Below are 15,971 nucleotides of genomic sequence, written 5' to 3'. Positions count from 1 at the left end.
TTTCTTTCTTTCTTTCTTTCTTTCTTTCTTTCTTTCTTTCTTTCTTTCTTTCTTTCTTTGCGTGGGCAGGACCAACACAGGCGAGCCTTCAGACAAAATGGCACCAACCAATGTAAACAGCTCGTTAATAAGCTCGTTAATGCAGGTAAATTTTTTTGTGATGTGGAAGGTACATACACGACACATCAGAGGCTTCAGGCAACAGTGTTCGCTAAAAGCGCAAACGTTAACGTTGGTGGACCGAAGCTATTGGGTGGCTAATGGCTGCTTACGTCGATTCATTCCAACAGCACCGCACGGGTCGGCAACTTCTCTTTTCGACCACTTTCACTTCCCGCTGCATTTACATTCCTACAATTCAGCTAAACTTGGAGGTAACCTTCCCTGCACTTTCTTTGGTTTTACTGTTCGGTTACTTCACGTAGGTTAAGACTAAAAAAAAAGATGTGCCTCTCGAAAAATGCGGGTGGTTCCAATGTGACCTGGTGCATTGGGAAGCGAGCATGCGGACTACGCCATCGTCCAGACTTATAACGTCGCAGACGAAGACCGTACGAGCGATAGGCTTCCTGCGATCCACTCGCCTGTCGAACGACTCTTAATTGGAACGCTCTATGGGTTGGTGTGCGTGATTGTGTTTTCTTTTCGCCCTCTCTCTCTATTTTCCTTCTATTCTCCTGTTGCAACACCCATGTGTAGTGTAACATACCGGATACTAGCGTCTGGTTAATCTCCCTGCCTTCCTCGTCTCTCTCTCTCTCTCTCTCTCTCTCTCTCTCTATATATTATATATATATATATATATATATATATATATATATATATATATATATATATATATATATATATACATAGGCGGTCTGTTGAGTGCGCTGCCAATGCGTCTGTTTCATTCGCAGGAAGGTGTCCAAGGCTACAGCTCTGCTGTTCCCTCTGTTAGGAATCACGCACCTCTTCTTCTGCATCAACCCTCGGGATGACGCCCACTTTGAGAGCGCCTACGTCATCTGCAACGCCCTGCTGCAGTCGTCGCAAGTAAGATTCGCCGCATTCACTCACTCCACTCTTTATCTCCTACGGCGATGCAACTCGGCCGCTTGTGAAGGTCGAAGCTTTCCGCCAGACAGATCTCCGCCGCTCCATTATTGACAGATTTATTTGAGTTTCTTAAGCTTACCTCAACTTATTTGCGTTTCTTCGTAACAATCGCTGCTCTTAGCACTCCCGCGAATTGCGACTATACAAATATAGTCGTACACAGGGGAGTTTTCTTAAACTCCGAAAACTGGTGGGCAACAGTTATTCATTTTTCTGACCAGCTTCTTCGTAAATATGGTAGGAAAACGCGACCGTAAGCAGCGGAGCTATTCAGATGTATTGCATCTTGCGCCATAGACAAGTAATGTGAGGTTCTACGTATCTTTAGGGAAGAAAATAAGGCGTGCAAACGCGGACACAAGAGAGGAGAACCACACGACGCAAGCGCCCGGTTCTCTTCCGTCCGTGTTTCCACGCCGTAATTTTTTCCTCGATTCAATGCTACCAACTAAGTCAACTTTCTATGGTTCTAAGCGTAATCTCTGTGCATCTCCATCCACCTTTTAGTTTACGGAATTTCACTGCGTTAGCACAATTCAGGATGCGCATTCGAGCAGGTGTCTTTGTATCCGTCACCTCAGTGTTTACGAACAGTCACTTGAAGAATACATGTTGCGTTTCGTTAGAAACGAGTTACGCTAAAACTCAACGAGAAGTTAGGTTATCGCGTAAAACCTGGAACCATGTTGTTAAGTTGAATCAAGTGCGAATCCAAGCGAGGGTTTTCTAAAGGCAAAATCCAAATTATTTGACACACTCGTGTCGCATAATTTTATTACACATCTTTAGTTCTACAGCTTCGACGGCCCCTCACGACGTTCTATCTTTGCCAGTAACACCCTCTGGTACGCTTATCTCGAACTCGGTAAAGCGGAGTCGATTCGCCGCTTTCACGTTGCTTTATTTGTACTGAGTTTAGCTCTATGCATGACAAGTGAATTCTTTCCTCGGCACTAATCAAGTAACGTTCCGCATCCAATCTGGGCATTTGAGCCTCTGACTGCGATTAGTGTCTAGTAGGATTGCATATCATCTGCGGATTGACCTCCCAAACCACCTAACGCACCTGATTTGGCACAAGCCATTCCAAATACATTTCACGGGGTGCTTGCGCTATAGAGATTTCAGAATTCTTTGTGAGGGACGTACGGCGTTATCTTAATATGACTGCAGTTTCCCGATCTGCTTCCCGAAAACACAGCGAGGAATATAACGGATCGCACACGTAGGAACTTAACCCTCAGTCTCAGTGTATTCTTTGTAGAAAGCGCCGGCTTTAATTATTCATGAGTCCAAGCTTGCGCTCTAGGTGCCTCGTGACAGCCTTAGTCGCCGGCGGCGAACTGGTCCACAGTCCTATACTTGAACCCCGCGGTTTTCCAAGGTATTCCAGGCACACACAAAGCCGTCTCAACATCCGGGTTGCTGAACGCTCGGTATGCGAAGATTCAAGGGAGGTTTTAAGGATCTCGCAACGAAGCAGGGAGCACCGTCGGGTAAACAAGTTTCATCTGCCATTTTAAGGCCATTACTCTGGACACCGTTAGGAGTGGAGCAAACAGTACGCGAGCTGCGTAGTTTGTTGCAGAGCAAACAAAAGGTGTAGGCAGTAGCTCCCGCACACAGAATATTCGTGAAGAAGCGCATCGTCTAGGTTTCAGATCGATCGGGACAACTTTGTAAGTCCCCCTGCATTGTTAAGCGGGCTTTCATTGGCCTTAGAACTAAATTCCTGCCACCATTTAACCCCAACTTAAGATTCAGACAAAGACGCAAACACACTTATATTCCCTGTCTCTTTTTGGTGTGTCATGGAAGGGGAAGTGGAATAAAAAGTACGGTTCCAGGCGTCTCAAAATGGCTTAAGGAAGCATATCCAACACTGCATGGGCTCATTTGAGTTATATGCTTCCTTTATACCGTATGTTTCGGTCCAACGTGATTGCGTGGAGTAACCGTGCTTCTGTCGTGCCAGGCGCGGTCAGTTCAGACAAAGCTATTAAAATTTGATGAGTATATCAAATTACGTGTGATACGTCGACTATTGCGATTTAAAAAGAATGTGGGTGTGCCATAAAATAAATTGTACAGACTGCAATTCCTTAATACAAATAACTGTCCTGAAGTCAATACTAGGAAAGTCAATTAGCGTGTTCTTCCTAATTAAATACATCAACGTCACTTTAACTGCAGCAAAGCTTTTCTTCCTACAGGTAGAGTTCGGGCGCGAAAACGACAGGAACCTGACTGTCGTATGATTTTCATTAAAAATTGTATTGCCTTAAAAAATTTGGTATTTTTATCTTTCCATTTTAAACTATTACCCTACATCACTGATTGTCACGTATAATTACGAAGAAGGTGTAGTCAGTTTCAAGACGCATCAAGCTAAGATTATTATTGTTGTTGTTGTTGCTGTTGTTGTTGTTGTTGTTGTTGTTGTTGTTGTTGTTGTTGTTGTCGTTGTCGTCGTTTTACCCTTCTTGCTAAACTTGCAGTAGCTATGAGCAATTTTCTTTTTTTTCACTTTTCCTTTGCTATGTCGCGCCTTTGCATGTTCAGACCTCTATGCAGTACATAAATCGTTTTTCATTAAGTCGTATAAGCGGCAGTTACCGCCTGGCGTCTGTGACCATATAATCTGTACTCCTGCGCGGCACAATCCACGTGCAATGTTTGTTTCTGCGGCGCTGAATTGTAATAAAAGCGAAAGAGCCCGTAATAATCTGTATCTATTTCGGCCTCATTAAGCATCAGCTGGTGCGTACCAGATAACACGGATTACCGAACAAAAGTTTTTCTCGTTAACATGCGCTAAACATGAGCAGCACGCATGCTCACACACACACACACACACACACACACAAACACACACACACACACACACACACACACACACACACACACACACACACACACACACACACACACACACACACACACACACACACACACACACACACACACACACACACACACACACACACACACACACACACACACACACACACACACACACACACACACACACACACACACACACACACACACACACACGGGCAGTGTCGCACAGCGAAGAATGTTTTGGGGTGAAAGCCGATTATCGCCGCTCATGCGGCTCAGATGAAGATGACGTGAAACTGGAACAAGATTGCCTCCCGTTCCAGCCCTCGCCCCCACACAGACTGTTTACTGAGCAGGATCTCGACTGGCGCAGTATAAGAGATTGCGAGGCAAACCAAGAATGCGGGAGACGCACGACGCTCGTCCGCATCAAAGCCTCTCTAGGTCGCATTCACGTAGATAGCTAAAGCGCGCGGATTTCTTATGCAAATACTCCCAATCCCGTGGTTGCGAAACGAGATCCTCGGCTGCGTCAACTATACGTCGCGTGAGACCTGTGCATACAACGCATGCAGTATTCCCATGTAAACCCGCATGTTGTCTGTATACGTCACGTTTTGCTGACGCTTTGAAATTAAGGTCGCCGTGGTTTGCGGATTTAGAAAAGGTTAGTGAACGCGCTTATTCCCTCCCGTTCTTATACATACGTGACGTCCTCGTGACATGAAAACGAGCACGTGCTGGATTCACAAAACATTTCCTCCCCTATAAGGCTGTTTACCATCCGCTAATGATGTTTACTAGCTGGGCGATTTCTCATTAGTAATGATACGTCACTCGTCCCGACTTACAAACATTCGCGTTTTGTGAACAGTTCTAGCGCGAGATCTTTCAGCAGATGCAGGCAGAATATTGTCAATCAATACTAAACGAATACAGTCGTTTTGCCAATTCATCCGTTTACTCGTTTAATTGACAAACGTTCAAAACTGTCTCGTCGCCTACTTGGCCGAGAACTGCTTACTCACAAAGGGACGATAACCTTGTGACAAAAATTAAGCACGTTGTTTAAAAGTTAAGGCTCGCTGAAATTAAAGAAGTTGCCGCAAAAAGTTGAGAAAACTTTGACGCCTTCGAAAAGATCCTCTCGCCATCCAACGTCTTGCTCAGACGCACTTAGCTCCGGACTTTTCCAACTGTTGTCGAAGTTAGGGGTTAAAATTGCCTGCGTAAGTGAGTCATAATTTGCGCACAAGAATCGCTTGGTCTAGCGTATACAATCCAGACAGCGATAACCAGAGCGAACACATTAAGCGAAGCTCCTCATTAAGCATTAGTCAGCAAGAGTCGCTGCTGCACATTAGCGGCAGGGCGGCTCTCGCACAGCGATTAGCGCCCGTATTCCGCAACGCCTCTTTTCATTTTCTGTTTTTCTGGCCGTTTGTCATTGACACGCGCGAAGTCATGACCTCACAATATCCATTGGATCAGCCACTAGTGGGTACGACTAATTAAAATAAATTAAAAATGTTTATAAAGATCACGGCATAGTGCGATCTTCGATGTTTAAGTCCTTCGCGCGGATTGCTTACACAAACGAAATTTTCCTCCGGTTGCAAATTATACAAAGACTACTAAGAGCAACGACCTAGCGCGTTTTCTGCAACTAGCTATATCTTCGCAATAATATTTTTAGGAATTGAGTCTTTCTTAATGCCAGAAAGATTTCTTAGGCCGTACACTGCTGCTGCGGAATTATTGAAGATAGATTGCGCATTGCCTTAAGATACTTCACCGCTACGCTAAGGTCTTTTCTTGCCTCGACTTTTCTTTTTTCTTTCTTTTTTTCTTTTTGCAAGTGCACGCAGGAATCTTTTGCTGCGCGCCTCGCTCATCAGTTCTCAAGGCGGGGAAAGTTCGTCTAGTCTGTACAGGCACATGCGCGCTTGCATCATTGCCTTATCTGAGGCCACGTTTGCAGATTGCGGCACGGATTTGATTTAAGCAGCGTGCCAGTGCTTATGTGGTTCAAAGAAAAAAAATGACCGACAAACACGTTTTATTAATAACATTGATTTCTGGGGTGTTACGTGCCAAAACCACTAAAAAATTATGAGGCACGCCGTTGCGAAAGGCTGCGGTAATTTGGACAACCGGGGGTCTTCTAACGTCTATTTAAACCTAAGTACACGGCCCTCAAGCATTTTTTGTCTCCGCTGAAATTGCCGCCGCCGTGACCGTGATTGAATCCGCGTCCTTCGGATCACCAGCCGAGCACCGTAACCACTGTACCACCGCGGTGTCCGAAAGCACGTTTTATTTCAAAGCTTTTTGTTTTTTCTACCCGCGACGGTGGTCTTGTGGTTATGGTGCTCGACTGCTAAACCGAAGGGTGCGGGACGGAATACTGGCAGCGGCGACTGCATTTCGATGGAGGCGAAATACCAGAGGCCCGTGTACTTAGACTTAAGTGCACGTTAAAGGGGTCATGAACCACTTTTCCAAGTAATTATCTAATGGCCTCAGTATCGGAGTGTACTGCCTCCCGAATCGATTGCCGCAAAAATTTCTCGAATCCGTCAAGAATCAGCGGAGTTACGGGGGTTTGGCGCACGCTCCCAGCGCTTTCTCTCTTTTCTCGTGCCGGCGAGCGCACTGGAAGCTAGACAGGGAGGGATGGCATGGGGGAAAGAAGTTACGCCAGCGCGCGTCATGAAACGCGATCGCTCTCCCGCTGTGATTCGCTTGCGCGAGTGCGGCTACCGTGTACTGAGGAGTGCGGCGCCGGCAAGTGGCGGCACCCCGCGGCAAGAAGCGCATCTGATCCGAACGCCGCTCTCGATTTACGTCGGCTTTCGGCCAATAAGCATGCTATGTCTCTTGCGACGTACAGCGGACAGACGCCCCGCCCACCGACGAGAGTGAGAACCGGCCTCTGTTTGAAAAGAGGGTGCCTGGGGAAACGGCAACTTCGCGCTCCGCTTGTGGCCTTTACGCGGCGCGCACGACTGTAATATTTGGCAGAGCAGTTCATAGCCGTGTCAGCTTTCCGCAGGATGTGTTTTTTCAATCAGCCCAAGGGGTGCTTCATGACCCCTTTAAGGAACCCCAGGTGGTCGAAATTTTCGAAGCCCTCCACTACGGTGTCCCTCATAACGATATCGTAACTTTGGGACGTAAAACCCCAACAATTATTGTTATTATTCTTTTTTCTCTAGTTCCATCCAACAAGAAACGATAGTTTGCGAAGATCAAGCTGTTCTAAGCCGTGTAGTATACTTCGGCTGTGGTATAGCGTTTACAATGAGAAAGACGCAAAAGTTGAAAGAAATAAGCAACTTGAAAGGCAGCCACCGCATGTTATTTGCTTTTCGTGAAAGCGTGACCTTGTCTGTACACAGCAACATAGGAAAGCGCTTTTCTGCACGCCCGGCGTATAGCGTAGCAACAGTGATGTTTTTTTGCCACACTGTTGCCAAATACCAAAATCAACGCCATTCAAACGCGTTTCTGGGAAGGTTTCAACAGACGCCGCTGGCTTGGCCGCTGACGGCTAGGTGACACGCCGCGCTGACGTGCTGACGCAAGAGTGCCCATTGATGCCGTTATAGCCATACGCTTTCAGGCGGTACTCCGATCGCTCTTAAGGATCTCTTTATACTTGCAAAGCACGGACTGTGTAAGACGAACTTCTCAATGTCTTATCTTACTTTTACTGCGAAATCTACTGCGCGGAAAATTCTTTTATCTGCCAGATTGATAGATGACTTCCAAGTTGCACGTGCTAGCGGGTCGCGTCGTTATAGGTATACCTCACGGAGCCGTGAATATTATACATGCCAAAAAGGTATAGTATCGCATGAAGCGCTTCGCATATCGCTCGCGTAGGATGCGATCCCGGAAGCGTTCCTGAAGGCACAGTTTTATCTTGAAAGGCGATACGAAGGGATTCCCATTTCTGCCAATAAGAAGTTGCGAAGCTGTCCAGTGCAGAAAGAAATAAAGAATTGCAAGACACCGGCCTTGGTCAATTTCTTCGGCTCCAATCTCCTTCAGTTCGGCAACAGAACTCTCCCGTAGTGAGGGAAAGACAACATCGCTATGGTCGGTTCGTGATATTCTTAAGGTCGTTTTCTTTTTTTCTTTTTTAAGCCCCACTGATGCCGTCGTCTGGCGCCTGACGTTGACATTACACCGCCGCATCCTTGAAATAACTATTTCGTAAAGGCTTCTCGTTTTCCAGCCTTGGCGAGTCATGGCTGTGGATTATCTTGTCTGCGTGTGTTTGCTATCTCAGAGGTTAAAATCTTCTCCCACCTGAATGCATTAGTATTCCTCCACTTCGCGTGTTCGATAAGCATGCACTCTGTCATCAATTGCTGCGTTAAAGATTACGCCCCCTTTTTTTCATAGATGTGTCGTTCTGAATGCAGAGCAATATCGCAAATTTACGATATAGGGACACATGCGGCAAGGCAACGCAACTTTCAACAATCGTTTGAAGGGGTAATAGACGCATAAATTTATAGTAAGTGAGCATGGATGGAAAAGGCAAATGGATGGAAGGTAGGCAAATGGGAATAAAGGAAGGGGCACGCCCCACGGCCATGCCTACACAACCGTCTAAGGTCGGCACGGAAACACGCAAGTGCTTCCCCAGATAACACGACACATGGCGTGCTTACGCATCGCGTGCCCATCCTGCAGGTCTATCACCTGGGACTCAGTTATCTTGATTACTGGTTTTTATTTACTCTTGCGTATCACATCAGCTTCTCAATACTGTGGCTGGCATTTGCACTTGCTGCAAGGGAGTGGCAAGAAGACCGTCCTCGAATTTTGCGCCCGTTTTTATCACTGTTTTCCTCGAAACTATCATTTAAGCATCTAGCGCGCGGCCACATCTTGTATTTCCAGCAGCTTAAACGATCTAATATTGTTTTTCGCTTTACGTGCGACTTTCGTTAATCAACTTTGTCACCTTATCACGAGAACAGCGATATTAGTGTTTCACATGACAACGAACGGAAAAAAACCGCGGTTGTTCCCGAACGAAAGTTTCCTTTTCTATTTTCGCAAAGCAGAAATAATGGAGCAGCTGATAACCTCGATAAAAAAAATTCTAGAAGTAAACCTCGTACTGGGTCTCATCCCTGCAAAAGTTACGCCATCAAGCGAGCCAGCCAATAACGACAGCAAGTCACGTGTTAAGTGGAGCAAACAAGGGTTCGGCATTTCCTGCCACTAATTCTTCCGCCTCCAATAAATCGGCTTACGCGCAGCAGGATGAAGATCAGGGGCATCGGCGAAGCGTACGGGCTTTTTCTTGCGCGATTGTCGAAAACAGTTGAAGCTTTCGCTACGTTTCAAGGATTGAAAACGAGGAGTATGGATCTAAGAAAGAAGACACAATTGGTGTTCAAGTATTGCGTCACATTATTAACAGTGGCCATGAGGGCAAGGATTATCGCAAACGAGCTCTGATGTCTTTTTACAATGTACTTAAAGCTGACATGAAACTTCAGTAGAGAGTCTTCTCTTATTATGGCCGGTAATTGTAGTGAGTAAAGGCAGGAAAATTGAGCAATTTGTGAACAATGGCTCTAACGTGATTAATTGTAAACTTAAGGGCAAAACAAGGGCGCTTCCTGTTTTTTTTTTAAAGAAAGTGGATAAAGAGAGCGAAGATCGCACTTCTACATTGAGTTATTCGATATAATTTATTTTGGTGAGGTTCAGCGTTGCAAAACCATGTTATGATTATGATTCTTGCAGTACGGGGGGGAGGGGGGGACTAAGGATAAATTTTGGCCGCCTGATCGAAGTACACGGATGGTACCGTATTTCGCCTCCATCGAAATGCGTCCCGCGAGTCGAACCCGCGTCCTCGAGCCTAGCAGCGCGACACCTAGGCCTGCTAAGCTAACACGTCGGTTTTACATTTCAATATCTGCTCACACGAGCAAATCTCTCACCGATCACTGTTTGCAGCACAGTGCTCGCCAATAAACATAACGCAATCATGATACCAATCTGTGTTGGTATGATATTCGGAAAACGCACAGCTGCCGTTTTGAGAATATAAATACACCTTGGCTTGTCTTTTTTCTTTTTTTTTTGTCGTTGGTTTAAGTAAGCGAGCAGTATTCCAATTTCGATATAACATGGGCAAGAAGCTGATGACGTCTCCATGAAACCATCACCCACTGAGGTTAGCGGAAGGAAGCTAGTCTTGAACATAACTTTCCACACCGGTATTCACAAAAGAAATGGTAAAACAGCAATCTGATCATTTTTAAATTTTTTTATTACCTGCAAGTGGACATCCTCATACCTTAATGATGGCTTTATAAAGGGTTATCTCGGAAAAGCAGTATCCTGAACGCGTTTTCGTTCTAATATGATCTGTGAAACAGCGATTACTGAGGATAGGTTGACCTATACCCATTCGGCTAGTCCAGTTCTCTACGTTCTATTCTCTCCTGTTCTTTACCTTCATATAGACATGCATAACCAACAAGCCCGCCACACTTTCCTGCGAAATAAACGCGACTGCACAAAACTTTTACACAATAAAAAGTATGCAAGAGCTTCCGCATAAAAAAAGAAAAGGAAAGCTCATTTCATGGTCTGGTGCGTTAAATGCCATTTTAAGCTTCCTAATCGCTTCTCAACTAGGTTTAATGTTGTAGAAATAACGACCCTGGTGTTGGTTAGACAGCAAGGCAAACCATTTCAACAGCTTGTGAACCATTAAAACCGCATGCATCTTCCTCCTTTCCTTGAAGCTTCCGGCGCCCTCACTAGAAATTGCCAGTATCCTGTTTAAGAGAGAAAAGTAGCGCTGGACCCTAGTGGAGCTTACTAGAAATTAGTTTTTTTTTTAGTTTTTTTTTTGTTTTCGTGTGAGTTTGATCACACACGCAGCTATGATTTATCATCAGATATAATCATTCAACAGAAGCGTACTTCATATGCTTCGTCTGCCTTTATTGCGACTTGTAAGGGAGAGCCTCGTGATTTGACTTTGCGAGGTTTTTTTTTGTTTTTTTTCTCTCTCTCTCTCTTTTTAAGACGAGCTTCAAGCGGGATAGCTGCAGTGCTGCAGCTAGAATAACAATGAGCGTATCTTCGCTGTCACACGTGCTAGAAGGAGTGTAGCAAGTATAGTATCAGGGCCACAATTTTGTAACGACGCGCTTTCCAATGCTAATACCTTTTCGCGCTTTTGCGCTTCGTCAACGACGGTCGGCCTGCGCTGTCAGCGTGACTAGCCCGCCGTGAGCGGGTGGATCATAAAATAGCACAGAATCGAGCAAGAATCATGGCGATGGAATATCAGCCCAGCCAGAGGCGTAGCCATTTTTTTTTTTTTTGGGGGGGGGGGGTGTTCAGCCGTACTTTATGTAGGTTCGTGCGTGCGTTTGTATGTGTGCGTCTATGTATACGCAAACAAAACTGACAATTTTTGGGGGGGGGGTGTGTGACCCCCCCCCCCCCCCCCACGCCCCGCAGCCCAGCCTATTACACAGTGCGAGCCGCGTTTCTTTTACGAGTGGCAATTCGTTGCTGCTTTATATCTCTGTTTTATTTTATTTTCCTTTCTTCTTCTGCAGGGCCTCTCCGTCTCGATCCTCTACTGCTTCGTCAACTCGGAGGTAAGTTAACCTTCCGTCGATGCTTTTTGGCACGCGCTCCTGTGGTCAGCATACTTTTGCTCACGGGTGTGCCTGTACTGCCAGCGTCGCTAGGGTGTGTGCACTAAAACAGGTTATTCTAGGTCACTCTAGATTCGCAGTCATCTCAATGACTGCCGTATCGCAGCCGCAACTGTGATAGTTGCGAATGAAGGAGGTGCTTCTGGGAAATAGACTCTCATCACGTTATGCGTAAGCGTTATACGCACGTAGCGTATACGCGAAAGAGGAAACTATGGCACGCTGCCGGGCGATTGTGGCTGGGGTTGTCGCGAGGCGGCCTCCGAGAGCTACCTGATACCAAACAGTATCTTGAAAAGGTGTGTAAACTGTGCAGGGCACGTTTCCTACGAGCCATTTCCCAAATAAGTGCCCATCACGGGGCATCCGGGACATCACTGGGCGGAAGGCCACGGGAATATGGAAGCTGGAAGAGGTGAAAAATCTATGAACATGGAGTGTCGCTGAAGGCAAAGTTTCGATAGGCAGACTTGCGTTTGTCAAGGCGGCAACTGCCTTGACCATCACGGGGCAGCGTCAGAGGAGGCTGGCTGACCGAAGCTATAGCTGCTTGGCACCATGCTCTCTCCTAGATTACTTTTTCCTCAACCTCCATGGCACTATACATCGTGCGTTTGAAAGATTTCAATTTAACTACAGTTCGAGAGAGCGTCGGTAAAACTTTGGCATGTGCTTACCTCGGTGTTCCGAAAGGTGGTGCTGGACACTGAGAATTCCGAAGGTCCGCCCGTCCCGCAGAAGTAAGATGAGCACCGGTCACACAAATTTCCACAAGCGCGCACTGACGTGCAGCACGAGTGTCGTATGCCACGAAGATGCTATTCTGTATTCATCAGTCGCGAAAAATGCGAGCTTGCGTAGCTGCCTGCCGCACGAAAGCAGAGCGCCGACACAATGCTTGGCGGTGGTCTATCGAATGCCGAGCAGGAACGGAAACTGAGCGAACTACCGAAATCCACCCAAATAAAGAAATTCCCGCGGCGTTATCACCGGCGTCGATCTCTCGCTTCTTACAACGTCACAGTCCTCGCGGCATAGATTCTGGCATTGTCTGCTTTCGACTGCAAGTGTGAAAGGGTAAGCAGAGGACACTACCGGTATATACCAGGATGTTTCGCACTGCAGAGCGAGCCTTTCACGCTTCTCAGGCTTTCAAACCTGCGTGCAGCGCGCTGCGCAAGCAGAGATGAGGGGGTATTTGAGGCGCAGCGCCGTGACTGTTTAGTCTTGAGCGAGTTCCAGCCAACCTGCGTTGTCGTTTCTGCTGTGATAAGGACGCTTGCAAAAAGTGGTCCCTCTTGCTCGAGTGGAGGGACTATGAAGGCTCGTTCACACCTGAGACTAGCACTGGTTGCGCGACCAAGTTAGACGCAAAGCGACGGGTCGCAAATGGCCGCTTTGGTGGCAAAGGACTGCTTTGGCTCAGTCGCTCGCCGCTAAATTTTTCAGTCGCGCGACTGCAGTCACAGACTTCTGAATCAGTCACGTGCGCAGGAACTGGGCATCGGCTCGTTCTACGGGGGAATGACAATGCGAGCCATATGTGAGCAGACGTGAATTCTGTGTGCCGACGGGTATATAAGTCACACGCAGGTGTGAACATCGGTCGCCTTGTATGGCTGTTTCGTCGCCAGTCGCAAATGGCCACGCAACGAGTGGTAGGCGCAGGTGTGAATGAGCACTGAGGGTTGCAATTGGTGGCCACGGAATCGGACCACAACGTGAACGACGCCCGTGCACTCCCGTTTTCGCGTCTTTTTCTGTACACTCGTGCGATGACCACATCCTTTTTCGGCCGTCTCCGCTACATTATAGCAGTTTTCCTTTACGTCGGCAAAATTAAACACATCTCTCTCTGACTCGCAAAATATATTTTAGAAGGCAGCTCTTGGCCGCCAGTAGCTGCATTGAGCGTCGGCGTGTCTCGTCCCTCGTCGTAACCGAGCGAACAAGCACAGCGAAAGATGAAAGCGTGAGAAGGAACGCCTCGCGCGCGTGTCTGCCAGTCATAATACAAAACGCAGTCACGTGGTGTGACATTTCCGTTTGTTTTGATGCCACCAGGTGGACCTGCCCTACGCGCATCTTGGCGACGCCGACGCGCGCATTTAACACAATTTATATATAAATTTTTAGGTTCTATGAAGTCATTATAGTGTTTATTGCGGTTTAGCTATAGTTTCACTCACGAATAAGGGACAATTTCAAAGCGGTGTATAAAAAACATGGTTGATCCCTCCGTCATAGGAATCGGAATAACACGAAAGTAAATCGTGCCCTTACAGTAACTGAATGTTTACTGTACATTGATATAAGAGAGTTTGCACAATGTATATATATATTGATGTCTGGCAGCTAATGGCACCGTTTAACGTGTATGCACCAAATTTGATGATTGGTGGTACATCTTCATCCCGGCGACTACCGTCCATGTTAAATATATAAACAAACCCTTGTGGTAGCTGCAGTAGTTAACGGTGAAAGCGCAATTAGAGAACGAGGTCTGATAGTCAGAAGAGCGTCGCATATTGGACGCAGAACTTGGTCGCCATCCCGTGGCATGTTAAAATTTGATTGAACACCACGGCCGGACTAGAGAGGAACGCAAAGCGCGTCGTGCCGCCCCAGTAGCCCGGCCGCGATTTTTCTCGGGGCGAGCGCGTGAGCGGGGAACGCGGTAATACAGCCAGGTGAGGCAGGCGCGCGTCGCAGAGCTATTTTTGGTTTGGATTAGCGTGATGATATGAGCGAGGCCGACGCTTTTACGACGCTTGGGCGAAGGTCGCCACCTCGCGGTGTGTTAAGGCACTGACAAAATTGGACTTCTATTCAAACCGCGTCGAATCGGACGGACGTGTAACGCGTTGCAGGTGCTAATCGCGGAGGACACAGTAATGACGAAATAATTTACCTTACCGGATGGATGGATGCTATGAGCGTCCCCTTTAAAACGGGGCGGTGGCATGTCTGCCACCAGGCTCGAAGAAAAAAAAAGAAAGCTTCCTTACCACTCCCAGAGGGCAACACCACCCCGCGGACCGGTAGAGTGGTAGATACAAAAAGCGCGTTTGTAAAGCCTCTAGAGTCTGTGACCGTGACGCAGTGGATAGCGTGCCCGGCATCTCTTGATGCGGACCGAGCGGTCATGGGTTGGATGCCCGCTGACGGAACGTTTTTTTCTTTGCCATCTGATCGTGTAAATTTTTTCGACGTCATTTCCGTGACGGAAATACCTCACTGAACTCTTGGTGGACCCCGGCATAAAACACTTTCGTGTTAAAATATCAAAAGTGTTCATTATAGATACCTCAATTGATGCAGTTTACAGACATGTGATATCATGGCTTAATATCGTGTTGCAGAGCTGAAAACTGGGTGCTGATTTTTCTTTTATTTCGCAACTTGACTGGCTATTTCAAGAAAGAATAGCAGATTGAATAATATATATGATTTCTACAGTTTCTAGCTTTTCTTTTCTTTTAAATGCGACAAATGATCAAAATCTGTGCGGTGGTTACTGAATAAGATCACTTTTTCTTCGTTCGCGTGGAGTTATGAGTTCTTGAACTAAGGGCTCTTTCTTTACTAATACACGAAACCGTGAGGCCTAAATTTACTTTGTAATAAACGTGTCTTCCTCTCAAACAACTCGCGATTGTTACTGGAAACTGTGAACCTATCTCGTTTACTCGTTAAGCATCCACTGTTGCCACACGCACCAGCGTAGCCTACCAAAAGCCCTATATAAATATTCGAGGTTCCCGAATATGTCGCTAGAGTTGGCGGTTCATGGAAGACGAATAGACGCGACACTGCATTCTGAATGTCGCTGGGCCTTCATCATTTATACATATTCCCCACACCATCCCTGCGTTATACATAAACGCAATCTAAGTGTTTCATGCAGGATAACAACAACGCTTTGCAAGGGCATTGTCATCCAGCGCTAATGCTTCTCGGAACAGAGCAAGAGGTGACAGGTGGCACGGGCCTTAACCCTGCGCGATATCGTTTCTTTCATTAGCTTTCACCGCCGCTGTATCCATGAATATTTAACGCTGTCCGGAACTCCCGCGTGACATGTTAATCCCATTAGGTATAAATGAAAAAGAAAGAAGAAAACTGATGCAGCAAAAATATATATATATATAAAAAGAAGGGCACGCTGGATGCCGAACTGCAAGCCGTGACGCTAGGCGTCAGTTCGCTAACCCCGCCGGAATGTCGCTAATCCCGCTACCGTTGCCCCGGCCTCCTCGAATGATTCCAGTGCACCTCTGCATACTCGCCAAGCAGCAAAGATCAAACGAC

General features: G+C 46.7%; 1 protein-coding gene across 1 annotated transcript in view; it reads left to right on the top strand.

Moving 5' to 3' along the window:
* Window positions 1–15,971, top strand: part of LOC119386231 (corticotropin-releasing factor receptor 1) — a 266,815-nt gene that overhangs the window by 245,423 nt on the left and 5,421 nt on the right. Inside the window, exons 9-10 of the mRNA XM_049413785.1 lie at window positions 900–1,035; window positions 11,559–11,600. Coding sequence (XP_049269742.1) covers window positions 900–1,035; window positions 11,559–11,600 — 178 coding nt within the window. The remainder of the gene's footprint in view (window positions 1–899; window positions 1,036–11,558; window positions 11,601–15,971) is intronic.

Source organism: Rhipicephalus sanguineus, chromosome 3, assembly GCF_013339695.2.
Source record: "Rhipicephalus sanguineus isolate Rsan-2018 chromosome 3, BIME_Rsan_1.4, whole genome shotgun sequence".
NCBI lineage: Eukaryota > Metazoa > Arthropoda > Arachnida > Ixodida > Ixodidae > Rhipicephalus > Rhipicephalus sanguineus.
The sequence above is the reverse complement of the archived record's forward strand: the minus strand, read 5'-3'. Positions and strand labels throughout refer to the sequence as shown.